This window comes from Piliocolobus tephrosceles, chromosome 6 (assembly GCF_002776525.5).
Source record: "Piliocolobus tephrosceles isolate RC106 chromosome 6, ASM277652v3, whole genome shotgun sequence".
NCBI lineage: Eukaryota > Metazoa > Chordata > Mammalia > Primates > Cercopithecidae > Piliocolobus > Piliocolobus tephrosceles.
In genome coordinates this window covers 90,386,597-90,399,500 of record NC_045439.1, presented here as the reverse complement: position 1 = coordinate 90,399,500, position 12,904 = coordinate 90,386,597, and the positions used below count along the sequence as shown (strand labels likewise).

The 12,904-nt window shown below is 51.4% G+C and overlaps 1 protein-coding gene across 5 annotated transcripts in view; it reads right to left on the bottom strand.

Annotated features, from left to right (window-relative positions):
- The window catches only part of FAH (fumarylacetoacetate hydrolase), a 35,804-nt gene that overhangs the window by 6,936 nt on the left and 15,964 nt on the right, over positions 1–12,904 (bottom strand). For all 5 annotated transcript variants that reach the window (XM_023193369.2, XM_023193370.2, XM_023193368.2 and 2 more), the window contains 8 exons: positions 12,679–12,776; positions 12,515–12,567; positions 9,255–9,354; positions 8,358–8,488; positions 6,419–6,494; positions 3,633–3,679; positions 1,305–1,406; positions 376–493 (listed from right to left, as the gene is read on the bottom strand). In XM_023193369.2, the coding sequence (XP_023049137.1) occupies positions 376–493; positions 1,305–1,406; positions 3,633–3,679; positions 6,419–6,494; positions 8,358–8,488; positions 9,255–9,354; positions 12,515–12,567; positions 12,679–12,776 (725 nt within the window). The remainder of the gene's footprint in view (positions 1–375; positions 494–1,304; positions 1,407–3,632; positions 3,680–6,418; positions 6,495–8,357; positions 8,489–9,254; positions 9,355–12,514; positions 12,568–12,678; positions 12,777–12,904) is intronic.

Here is a 12,904-nt window from a genome sequence, read left to right as displayed (position 1 = left end):
GGCTGCTGGGAAGCCTCAGCCACTAACTCAGCTGAACCTTCCTTGATCCTAATCATAGCTCACCAAGTTTCTGCACAGGAGGTTTGCTGCAAAGTCTAGACCCTGAGGAACCTGCCAGGATTTTATAACTTTGCTCAGGGAGAAGGGAGACCAAGCAGAATGTCTACAGTCTTTCTGACCTGGGGAGACTCACGCTTGAAGTCCTGGGTAGCCATAGCTGTGGGGAAGGACAGAACAAGCAGGCAGAGACTCTGGGAGGCAGAGTCAAGATACATTAGAACAGATGGCTTCATGGCCAGGTGGAAGCGTCCCACAGCTAGAACAGTGCATGGCGGGCAAGGAGAAAGATGAGCTGCTGGGTTTGGCAGCCCTCACCTGTTATGATGACTTCATCCCCATCCAGCAGAAACTTCCTGGTCTGACCATTCCCCAGGTCGATGGGCTTCGTTCCCTTCCACGACAGTTCCAACATGGAGCCGAAGCTTTCTGGCTCCTTATTCACAGGAAAGGAAAGAATAACATGAATTTATGCCTTGGTTCTGGGATGGACCATGCTCAGCAAGACCTGGGAGTGCCGAGAAGCAGCAGGGGCCCTCATGCCCCTCAGAAACACTGTCTCGGCCTTGGTGGGGTCACTGCAGAGATGCCTTTAAGAACTGGAACTCTGCCCCTTCTTCCTGTGGGGACAGAAATGGTTCCACTAAGGACATCGCTTATTTAGGAATCAGTGAATCCCTGACCAGAGTGCCCAGTGCCCCCTGCAGCATCCCCTCCCCACTCTGGAGGCTGCAGTTTGCCCAGATACTGTGATGCTTAACACCCTCCTGTCGAGAGCTCATGGAACAAGAGGGCTCGGCCAGGCCCCTGCAGGGAGTGACTGACGCATGCACCACCCCAGGGTCATCGTCTCCGAAGGTTCTGTGACTCCCGCAGGCTTACAGGGGGACAAGTGGGCAGGAAGGGGCACAGCAGCACGGCCACCTCATCCTGGGAGGGTACAGTGTGAGATGGTGACAACGAAGACGCTATCACTGTCTCCTGACTCCTCCCCACATATCACTGTGCTGCTCCCCTACAAAGGCAGAGACTCAGGCTTCCGTTCTCACACCAGTCTCCTTAGGTTTGACTCTGGATGAGAAGTCCCTACTGCACCCAGAGAGAAAGGCTATGAGGAAGACAGAGTTGTGAGATACACCCACCTTGGGCCTGAAATTCCTTCTTGAGAGTGAGCTGAGGGCCCTCGGGGCTGTGTGGGGAGTAGGGATGCTCTGTGTGGGCAGCCCTCAGTGCAGCCAAATACTCACCGGCCCGCTGATGGTCCCAGTAGCCAAGAGGTCCCCCGGCCGCAGGTTGCAGCCATTGACAGAGTGGTGAGTAAGCTGCTGCAGCATCGTCCAGTACATATACTGTGGGCAACGGACGCAAGGTGGAATGAGCAGCTGCAGGCTCAGCCTAGCATCCCGGAGGCAACTGAGCACAGCCTGCCCTGCTCACGACCACCTTCCCTGGCCTTTCCCCAGTCCCGAGCTCCCCCAGCCAGCTCTCTCCAGGCCCTTATAGCAAGGACACACTGTCCTCCTAGGGAGCTGCCCAGAGACCTCCCCCAAGCTCTTTCATTTCCTTCACAAGCTCCGACCTCAGCTCCTCTGCTACCTCAAGCCCAAACTGACCACCTTCTCCAAGCAGCATCCCCTAGGGGCTGACCTTGCTGCTCAGTCCCTCAGCCTGCAACATGCCCATGTGTAAAACACTCCACTCTGCCCTGGGAACACCCTCCAGTCCTGCATTGGGAGAGTCTAAGTCCTCACCACAACAGAGGCTTCTTGTGAACAAAGCCCTCGCTCCCATTCTCCCATGCCAGGCCTTGGGATGGACACTGGGCAATGGAGCTGAATGATTCAAACACGATGTCAGGGCAGGCCAAGAAGTGATGGAGAGCTATGGGAGGTCAGGCTGTGGGCAGAGGGGTCCAAGGTACCATGTGCCCCCCAAGATACTCAGAGGCAATGCACACCCACGCCTGTCCCACGCCACAGCTTCTCACATCGCCATTCCTACAGCCATACATCCCGGCATAGGAAACCCAAAAGACAGATTCTTGCCCACGAGCCCCCACAAGGAGGCCCCTTCATTTCTTCTTACTAGCCTAAGGAGCCCAGAATAATATGAAATTGGAAGGGAAATTAGGGGAACTAGGAATGGTTCAATGATTCAGAGGATATTCAAAAGGCCAAGAAACAAATGAACCATAAACATATGACTAACATGCCCAGCTGCATTAGTCGTTAGGGAAATGCAAACTGCAGTCACAGTCCCCGGCATAGTTTGAATGAAAAGGCAAACACCACCACGGCTGACGAGGATGTGGAGCAGGCAAAACGCTTACATGCTGCTAGTGGGAGTATATACTGGTATAACCACTTCAGAAAACTGTTTGGAAGTACTCCTAGGCTGAATCTACGTGTACGCTATGACCCAGCAAGCTTATTACTGGATATACACTCCACAGAAATGTGCACATATGTGCACCAAAAGGTGTGTACTAAAATGTCCACAGTAACTCTATGATAGCCAAAAACAATGGAAACAACCAAATGTCCATCAATTGTGGAACTGATGTGACTTAAAGAAATAAGTCAAGTGTGGAATATACACACCGTGCAACACTAGAAGGCAATGTGAAAAATGAGCTATCACTGCAAAGAGCAACAGGGTCGAATCTCACAAATATAACACTAAAACAAAGAAGTCAGCTAGAGAAGAATACATGCTATTCTATGATTCCATTTCTATAAAACTGAAAAACAGAAAAAAAAAATGGTAATAGAGGTCAGGAGAGGAGTGACCTTTGCTGGAGGGAGTGATTAAGTGACCTGGTGGGGCCCAGGGGTCTGCTGAGGTGCTGGAAATGTTCTATTTCTGATCTGGGTGCTGGTTGCACAGGGATGTTCATTTTAGGAAAACTCTTCTAGCTATATATGTATAATATGCACTTTTTAAAATTTTTATTTTTTGAAATAGCGTCTTGCTCTATCACACATGCTGGAGTGTAGTGGCGTGATCATGGTTCACTGCAGCCTCAACCTCCTGGGCTCAAGTGATCCTCCTGCCTCAGCCTCCCAAGTAGCTGGGACCACAGGTGCATGTTACCATGCCCAGCTAATTTTTTTTACTTTCTGCAGAGACAAGGTCTCATTATGTTGCCCAGGCTGGTCTCAAACTCCTAGGCTTAAGTGATCCTCCCACCTCGGCCTCCCAAAAGTGCTGGGATTACAGTAATGTATGCATTTTTATCTATGTGTATTATGCTTCAATTAAAAGTTCACTTAAAAAATAAGTCACTCTCACCAATACAGCCCCTGGCAGGACAGGATAAACCAGGAACTAGACCTTTACAGGAACACCTATTGTCCCCCAAGAAAATCCCTGGCCACATTTATGCAGCCTCTATGTTGACAGACCTCTGTGACCCCATGGCCACTCCTAAAAGAGACAGGCCATAGAAGCTCCAGGCCCACAGGCTGAGCCATCAGCATATCCCAAAAGCAATGCCCTCCTCCTGCTCCTGCCAAGAAGTAAAGTCTCTCTTTCCCCCAATTCTAAGAAGCAGTCTGATCAGCGTCAAAACTTACCTTAGAATTGGACTTGCATATAGTAGCCGCCTGGCTCATTCCTTCTCCTGTTGGAAAGAAAAGCAATATTGATGAAAACTTAATTCCATGCTTCAGGGAGGAAAATTAAAAAAGAATTGTTCTGTGGTTGAAGCTTCCCATCGTTCAACATGATTTCACTTAAAGTCTGTGAAACAATTAGCTCCTAGGACATCAGAGCTGGGATGTCCAGGGTTGGCCAATACATGCGCACGAGTCATCACTTCCTCCTCCCATGCCTACAGCAGGCAGCATTAACTGATCACAGCGCATGTTTGCTCCGAGTCCACATGCAGCCTCAGAATCCTTCCTAACACAGTGAACCTGGCACCCACAAATCCACTGGAGATAGTGTGCCATTTGAAGGCTACTTGTGACCTTTGACCAAGGATAACCTGCTGTCCCCTCAGGAGTCCTCTGGATAGCTGGGTCATCTGTCCCCTGCCAAGCTCCTCCAGTGATGGGCAATGTGCTACTTCACAATGGACTAAACAATATTTACTAAACATCTACTACATGCAAGTTACCGGACTGCTGTTGTTCCACTTCTGAACAACACTAATAAGTAGAAAGCTCCTCTGCTCCCTCAAAACCTGGCTTCCTCCCTTGGTCCTAACTTCCCCTCTGAGATGGCACAGAACAGATGTGCTCTTCAGCCATGCGAGTTCTGGGTCCCCCAAGCCTGCTCCTCCCCAGACCCTTTCATCCAGATCCCAACTCAGAACATCAGAACTGCAAGTGCAAGACTACATCTCTGGACACCATGCTTTCTGGATAATTTTGTCCCTTCTCCACCAGTGGCCTCCCCTGGGTGGGTTCACCTCTAGGCAGGCAGGAAGAAATACCTAGGATGAAACCAGATAGAAAATACACTCCAAGCATGCATGGCGGGTGGCAGGAGGCCAGCCTAGAACTTGTGACGCTTGGATTGAGTCCCAGCCCTGCCATTAGCCAGGTAGGTGGCTCGGGGTGAATCCTTCTCCTCTCTGAGCCTCAGCTACCTGACCTGGAACCTGAAAGAGCAGGCCCAGCACAGCTTCCCAGGGGACCATGAGCAGCCAGGAGGCTCTCTGTGGCAGCCCTTTCTCCATGGAGCATCCTGCTCCCATGGCGACAGCTCCTCACTCCTGCAGGGTACTGAGCCTCCTGACAGGAACCACCTCATGAAGGGCCGAGACCCTGGAACTGGCAGTGAGAAAGACACGGCAAAGCCTGGTGTGTGCAGACAGAGCAGATGGAAGAATGGAATGGAGCTGGCTGGGCGCGGTGGCTCACGCCTGTAATCCCAGCACTTTGGGAGGCTGAGGCAGGTGGATCACCTAAGGTCAGGAGTTCGAGAACATCCTGACCAACGTGAAGAAACTCCATCTCTACTAAAATTACAAAATTAGCCAGGTGTGGTGGCACATGCCTGTAATCCCAGCTACACAGGAGACTGAGACAGAAGAACTGCTTGGACCCAGGGGCGAAGGTTGTGGTGAGCCAAGATCGCACCACTGCACTCCAGCCTGGGTAACAAAAGTGAAACTCTGTCTCAGGAAAAAAAAAAAAAAGAGAGAGAGAGAGAAAAAAAGAAAGGAATGTAGCTAAAAAGGAGATGTGGCCAGAGTGTGGCTAGGAGGTCTGTGTGTGGCCACCAGGCAAACCCTCTCCACCTGAGCGCCCCCACTGGGACTGACAAATGACACCTGACTCTTCCTAGGTACAGACCCTGTCCCAGACCTTTGCATGAATTGACATGTTTGGTCCTCACAACACACCATGAGGTCAACATCATTATTATCCCATTTCATAGATGACAAATGAGGACATGGCCAGGTTGGGCAACTTGCCCAAGTCCCGCAGCTGAGAAGCAGAGTCATGGCCTGCAGAGCCAGTCTCTTTATTACCAACTCTCTGCCGGTCTGTTCACGGAGCTGGGCTGAGCAGCCACAGGGAGATGTGGGCCCTGTCTATCTCAGGGCTGGCCCAGGGTGGGAATCTGGGGCCTTGACGCTCTGGCTCTGTGTGGCCCCAGGGGCTCAGCCAAGCCTCCTGCGAGCAGACCCACAAGGACATGCTTTCAAACAGGCACTCAATGAAATGTGCCACCCACCACAGAAGTGAGGGTCAGTAGCGATATGTGAGCAGGGGCCAGGCAGCCCCTGGAGAGGCTGGAGACGGTATTCAAGTGGAAGACAGAGGTGCTGGACTCCATCCTTTCAGCCCTATCACTGAGAGCTCAGTGATAGGGTTAATGCTCTATGGGCCCAGTTAGGTTCCCAGTGAGCACCAGAGCATCCCCTCCCCTCCTATTTTATTTTATGTTATGTTATTTTATTTTATTTTATTTTATTTTATTTTTTTGAGACGGAGTCTCGCTCTGTCGCCCAGGCTGGAGTGCAGTGGCGCCATCTCGGCTCACTGTAAGCTCCGCCTCCTGGGTTCGCGCCATTCTCCTGCCTCAGCCTCCCGAGTAGCTGGGACTACAGGTGTCCACCACCACGCTGGGCTAACTTTTTGTATTTTTAGTAGATGGGGTTTCACCGTGTTAGCCAAGATGGTCTCGATCTCCTGACCTTGTGATCCGCCCGCCTCAGCCTCCCAAAGTGCTAGGATTACAGGCGTGAGCCACCGTGCCCGGCCCTCTTTCCTTTAGAAAAGCCACACATCTCCAGGGCTATAGCATGTGACCCCACCCTTGCCAAAGCTCAGGAGCCTTCAGGACAAGGCACACAGGCACACATTCCCTCAGAGCTCCTGGCCATGTCAATCCCCCCACGACATACCTTTCAGGGCAACAGAGAGGTTGATGTCAAATGTGTAGGGCTGATCATGGCAGAGATAAGGCAGAGGCCTGGGGTCCTGGGAGGGCAAAGCACAGCACAGAGGTCACTGGCAGGTGGGCTGAGCTCATCCGGCTGGGCCCCCAGACCAGTCAGGCCCCCGGCAGCACCTGTTCCCCCAGGCAGAGGGTCTGAGACAGCAGGAGCATTCCCTCTCCAGGGTCCCAGCACTGTGTCCCTGGATAGCAGTGGGGGGATCATACTGTGGGGCTCCAGGAAAAGCAGCCAAGGAAGGGGCATCAGCAGGTCAAAGGTCAAAGAAGCCAAACCAGAGATGTTCCTGTAAGCCACAGGAGGGGAGAGAAAGGGAAGGTGGGCAACAGACAGGTCAAGATGGGGAACAAAGCATGGCCTGTGAGGAAAGGCTGGGGCCTGAAAGGGCATTGCAGGGCCCCTGGAAGGCAGAGGGGTCACAAAAGAAGCAGACAGCCCTGGCTGGTGCTGGAGCCAGCAAGGGAGGCAGCTTGGGTGGCTGGGCCAGAACATCTGCACTTCGGCCAAAAGCAGTGTTTTCCAAAGCATGGCACATCAGTCACCCATGGGACATGAGATCGTTTTTGGTGATTCTAATAGTTATGAAACACTGTAGCTAGTGATGCCAGTAGGAATATAAAGTTCCCTTCTTAATATATTAAGTTTTAAACTGGGAGCCACTCTGAAGAAAAACATTAAGTAAATAATAGTTCAGAAGGGGTAACAGTAGTGATGGTTGTACATAAATGGTGTTCAGGAAGGGCTGGCACAGAGGAGGGTGGGCAAAGCCTTGTGATGACAGACCTGGAAGAAGGCAGATGACTGGAGGACAAACAGAGAGAGGTGTGGCCTTGCGGCCCTAGGGAGACTAAACAGGGCCGCTGCCGGCTAGAGAGAAAGCCACGTCCTGGACACCAAAAATGAGCAGGGGTGGGCAGGGAGCAGCGAGGAGAGAGCAAGGGGCGAGTGTGAAAGCCCCACAGTACTTCACTAGAACTGGCTTGCAGGGAAAGATCTCAAGGTTGTTTGTAGCACAGCAAACATGAGATGACCCCAGAGGCAGAGGAACACAGGAGAGCAGTGTGGGTGCAGGACCTGCACAGGGTGTTGCTAGAGGCCCCCAGCAAATGAGTGGTGAGATGCTCAAGTGAGGATGTGCAAATGGCTGGGAGCTTGGCCTGGATCTCCACAGGGAGGTCAGAATTGGAGAGGGGCATCGTGAGTACTCAGAGACACTGGAGAACGAGGACAGGTCACATGCCAGAAGCCAAGGGGTAAGGGAATGCCAACAAGAGTGAGGGGCCACAGGAAGTCCATGCTGAAGGGGACACAAGGTCATGACACTGGCTATGGGGTCGCAGATGACTCTGGCCAGATGTTGCCAGTGATGGAGTGGGGCAGATTGCAAGAGGCTGAGAAGGGGGGACTGGGACCAGGGGTCAAGGCCTAGGCCCAGTGGTAGACCCAGTGGTGCTGGGAACCAGAGGCTGCCGGGACTCCCTTGTTGCTGGGCTCCAAGCCGCATTCTATGAGTTGGGATCCAGGTGGCACCATTTGCACAGAACACGATTTGATGGCCACCTGGGAGGTTGTGCGATGTTGGTACCTGCAGGGACTCCTCCTACCAACTGGCCAGATCCCCTGGTCTTGCAAGATTCTTAAGGTTATAAAATCCTGTGTTTTCTCCAAGAACTGTGCCAGGGTCAGGGAAACCATAAGGGAGAATGACCCCCTGGCTGCCTGGAGGTAATCGTGGCCAGGAACTCCCAGGCACTCCACTGTGGGCATGCCGTGGGCACAGGGCTTCCCTCCCGATGGTCTGCATGCCCGGCATGTCCACTCAGTGGGCAAGCAGGTTTGGAGGCAGAAGGGCTGGGTTTGGGAGCTTCCTGCAGAGAGTGGTGCTTACCTGCTTCGGGTTCGGCACAGCAAAGGGCATGAGAGCATCCATGGGCACCACCCACGGAGAGATGGTGGTCCCAAAACTCTTCCCAAGGAATGGCCCGAGAGGGACATACTCCCACTTCTGAATGTCTCGTGCTGCAAAAGAAGGGCACACCCAGGACTTACAAATGCTGATCAGGGCCTCTCCGCAAGATCCCCTCCTGCCCTTGACCAGGGAGCAGACACCCAGCACAGCCCCCTCCACAAAGCTCAGCCCCAGCCATGCTGCCCCAGGACCAAGGGGCAAGAGCAACCAGTGCCAAGGACAGAGGTCCTTTGAGGCCACTGTGCCAGGCTACAGCAAAGAAAAGGATGACCCAGTGGTGGTCAGGATATCCCCCGGGAAGGGCCCGGAAGCTCATCCTCAAACTATGAGGGAGACACTTCCTGGGGCTTACAGTGCCACCTTCCTCCCACGTATGGCAAAGGGTTGAGAGCTCAGGCTCAGAAGCTGGACTGTTTTGCTTCAAATCTTAGTTCAGCAATTAACTGAAATCTCCCTGTGCCTCAATTCCTCATCTGTAAAATGGGAATGATAACATTGCACATACCACGTAGGGATCAGCGGGAGAATATATGTAGGGTGTTAAGCACAGGGCCTGACACATAAGTGCTCAGTAAATATTAGTTATGGTGTCAGCCGTGTCCCTAGCCACTCATGAGGAAACTGGAGCTCAGAGGAGTTAAGTGAGTGGCCTGAGTTCTTAGAGCTGAAACTTTGTTTGATACCCAAACCCACACTCTCAGTCACTGCATCAACTGCCACTTTTGACCTGCACCAGATCTTCAGCTTCTATGAAATTGCCCCCAGTCCCCAGCCTCCTCCCCCTCATCTCCACAGAAGCAGAGCTCCAGTAATTACCACTCCAGTCGTTCATAAGGACCATCCCAAAAATGTGCTCATGGGCCTTGGTAATGGGGATCGGCTCTCCCAATCTGTTTCCAGGGCCTACAAAAAAAGCCTGACATGGGGGAGAGTTCATTAGAATCTGGAGCTGATCTGCCCGCCCAGGTCACTTGTCACCTAGAGAGCAAAGGTCAGGTATTTCCAAACTCCAGCCATGGATCAGGACTGTCACAGGGGCCTGGCAAGAATCCACTGTGTTTCTAAGTCAGAGGTCAGGTAGACGCCTCAGGAAAGCAGCGTGCAGTGGTGTGCCCTGCCCCCGCCCCCAGCCTTCCTTCCACGCCCCTGAGCTCCACAGCAGCCTCCCCTCCCTTCAGTGCATCCCAGACCACTCTGCTCTTTCCTCTTCATCCCATACAGGCTTTGCCTTTCAAGACTTGACAGCTACATGGGGCTTGTAAAACTGAAACTATCAGAGTTTGTATTCATGTCATGAAAAGCCAGGCCAGACACTGTGGCTCACGTCTATAATCTCAGCACTTTGGGAGGCTGAGGTGGAAGGATCACTTGAGCCTAGGAGTTTGAGACAAGCCTGAGCAACATAGTGAGATCCACCTGTACAAAAAATAAACAAAATTAGCCAGGCATGGTGGCACCTGTCTGCAGTCCCAGGTACTTAGGAGGCTTATGTGGGTGGACTGCTTGAGCCAGGGAGGTCAAGGCTGCAGTGGGCCGAGATCACGCCACTGCACTCCAGCCTGGGTGACAGAGCAAGACCCTGTCTCAAAAAAATAAAATAAAATAAAAATAAAAATTTTAAAAATGAAAAACCAAAAGACTGCCTCCTTCATGCAGCAAATAGTGCCAGAGAGAGCACACCCCACAGCCTCTAACCCCAGTCCATCACCCCACTACCTCTAAAGAAAATCAGCACCAACGTGATGTCCATGAACCAACAGACTAGCCAGACATCATTAGAAAGAAAAAATTGGGAAAATCTCTTTCAAAAACACATAGACTCAGCCATGACTTTGCAAAACTTAGTCACCATTGTATTTGTTCTGTGACAGTAAACATTGCAAACTTTTCATCAAGATAAAAAAAGAACCCAAAAGCACTATCTTATGGAGAATCCCACAACCTTCAGTCCAGGTGACCTGGGTTCTCTGCCCCAACCATTTCTCCACACGCTGACTCTCTCTGTCTTTTCTCTCCCCCTCTCAACAGGGACCAACATGGGTGAAGTGTCTGCCTGCAGAGTCCTTAGCTCTCCCAGAGAGAAGACCGTGGCCCCAAACCAGGGCTCAGATGCCCTGCTCTGATGAATCTCAGTTGGGAGTCCTCCTCCCAAAGTCTCACATGGCACCCTTGCTAAGGCAAGAGGAGGCAGAGGGCTGGCAGGGAATGCTCTGCTATCCACAGGCTATTCAGCAGTGCCCACTCATTTCCCTCCTCTGGACTGAATCCAGAGAAATCACATGGAAGCCCAGGAGAGACAGGGAGCTCCAGAAAAGCAGACGGGCCTTCCAGCCTGCCTCCGCCAACCAAGGCTTCCCATTGCCTCAGCCTGACTCGGTGGCCCCACGACAGCTTCTTCTACACCATCAGTGATGAGGCACTCAGAGTTTCCTGAGGCAATGCCTAAAACTGTAGGTGCTGACTATGGGAAAGCCCCCTCCACCTGCCTGCCTGCATTTCCCACATGGAGGCTGACTCCACCCTTGGGCATCAGACAACCCAGGAGATGCTGAAGACACTGCCAGGTCCCTGGAGCACTCCCTCCCCCAGGTCAGCTCCTCCTTCCCATCACTTTCCTGGTCCCCTCACCTTGGGGGCTGCCCAGATTTCCATGTCCCCTCTGGAAAATGGGCAGCCCTGCAGCATGAGGGATCCTCAGGTGGTGGGACCAACTATACCAACATCAACATCCAGGTTGTGATAGGCACCATGGTTACAAAGGATGCTGCCATCGGGGGAGGCTGTGTGAAGGGTATTGGGATCTCCGTATTATTCCTCACAACTGCATGTGAGTCTATAATGACCTCAAAATAAAAAGTTTAATTTAAAAAAGTATGCAGCCCTACAGTGACCACAGTTCTGAGGTTGTGTGGGCCCCTCTATGGGGCTGATACAGTCAATTCTTGTCACTCCTGTTAATTATTATTTTGGGGTTTTTTGTTGTTATTGTTGTTTTGTTTGTTTGTTTTTGAGATGGAGTCTTGCTCTGTCAACCAGGCTGGAGTGTAATGGCATGATCTCTGCTCACTGCAACCTCTGCCTCGTGAGTTCAAGCAATTCTCCTGCTCCAGCCTCCCAAGTAGCTGGGATTACAGGCATCTGCCACCATCCCCAGCTAATTTTTGTATTTTTAATAGAGACAGGATTTCACCATGTTGACCAGGCTGGTCTTGAACTCCTGACCTCAGGTGATCCACCCACGTTGGCCTCCCAAAGTGCTGGGATTACAGGCATGAGCCACTGTGCCTGGCCGGGTAATTAGTTTTTATAAAGTCATCATGAACACAGAATTAGCAAATACAGAATGACTGTTCCCAGAGGAAACACAGGATTAGGTTCCTACAAGCCTTTAGTCAGAAAATGTTTATCAACTAATCAAAACTTAACTATATAACCTTGTTTTATGTATGTTTCTGCTTAAAAACACTTTATGTAATATATTTTGTTGATTCATGAACATTGGGCTCAGGCAGCAGCACTGTACCTTGCCTGAATGAAGCTTACTAACACGCATATTCTCTCCATTAGGCACATCACAGTCTTCCTGTGCTACGGACACTAGACGGCACTTCAGCACTGCACTTGAGGCCATTATAAAAAAACAGTGAAACCGCCAAAAAAGCACAGATACACAAAAAACATGGCACTAAATAGACCACAAAGGACACGTGTTTACAGCATGAGCTGAGACAACAAGGCAGAGTAACACCTTGTCCAGCCTCACCTGGGAACGTGCTCACCGGGCAGCTCATGTTTCACTGCTCTGCGCATGTCCACACGTGCCCACAAAAGCTCTGTGAATATTAATTTTGGACTTACAAATAAATATTAGCAAATAGTTGTGAATTCTCAAATAAAGAATCTGCAAGTAATGAGACTCGACTGTCCTTCTGACGGCCAGGTGGGGACACAGAGCAGCTGCCAATGTGGCTGAAGAGGAGAGGAGTGGGCAGCTCGTGGTGCCGGGAGCCATCCCAGAGGGCTCTCCTGCTGGGTGTCTATAGATCCCGTGGCAATAAAACACCAAGCTTACTTACCATTTCCAGCTCCATGTCCAAGAGCTTGCAGGCACCATATACAGGAGGCTTAGCTGGAATAACACCCGAAAAAAAAAAAGACTGCTGTGAGTGAGGCCACAGAACTCACTGTGTGGGAACAAAGAGCTGGGCCCCAGCAGGGTCTGGATGCGGGGGTCACTTACAGTCATCAGGTTTCATCTGTCCCATGGGCCTTCGGATTGGGGTGCCAGACACCACAATGGAGGAGGCACGGCCATGGTAGCCCACTGGTAAGTGCAGCCTGAGAAAGAAAGGCAAGAGAATGAAGGGCATCAGAGCTGTTATATGTTGTCGATTAAGTTTAAAAACTTCAAAAATTAGAAACAAAGAGTCGCCATATACATATGGCTCAAAAATCAAAAGGTGCTT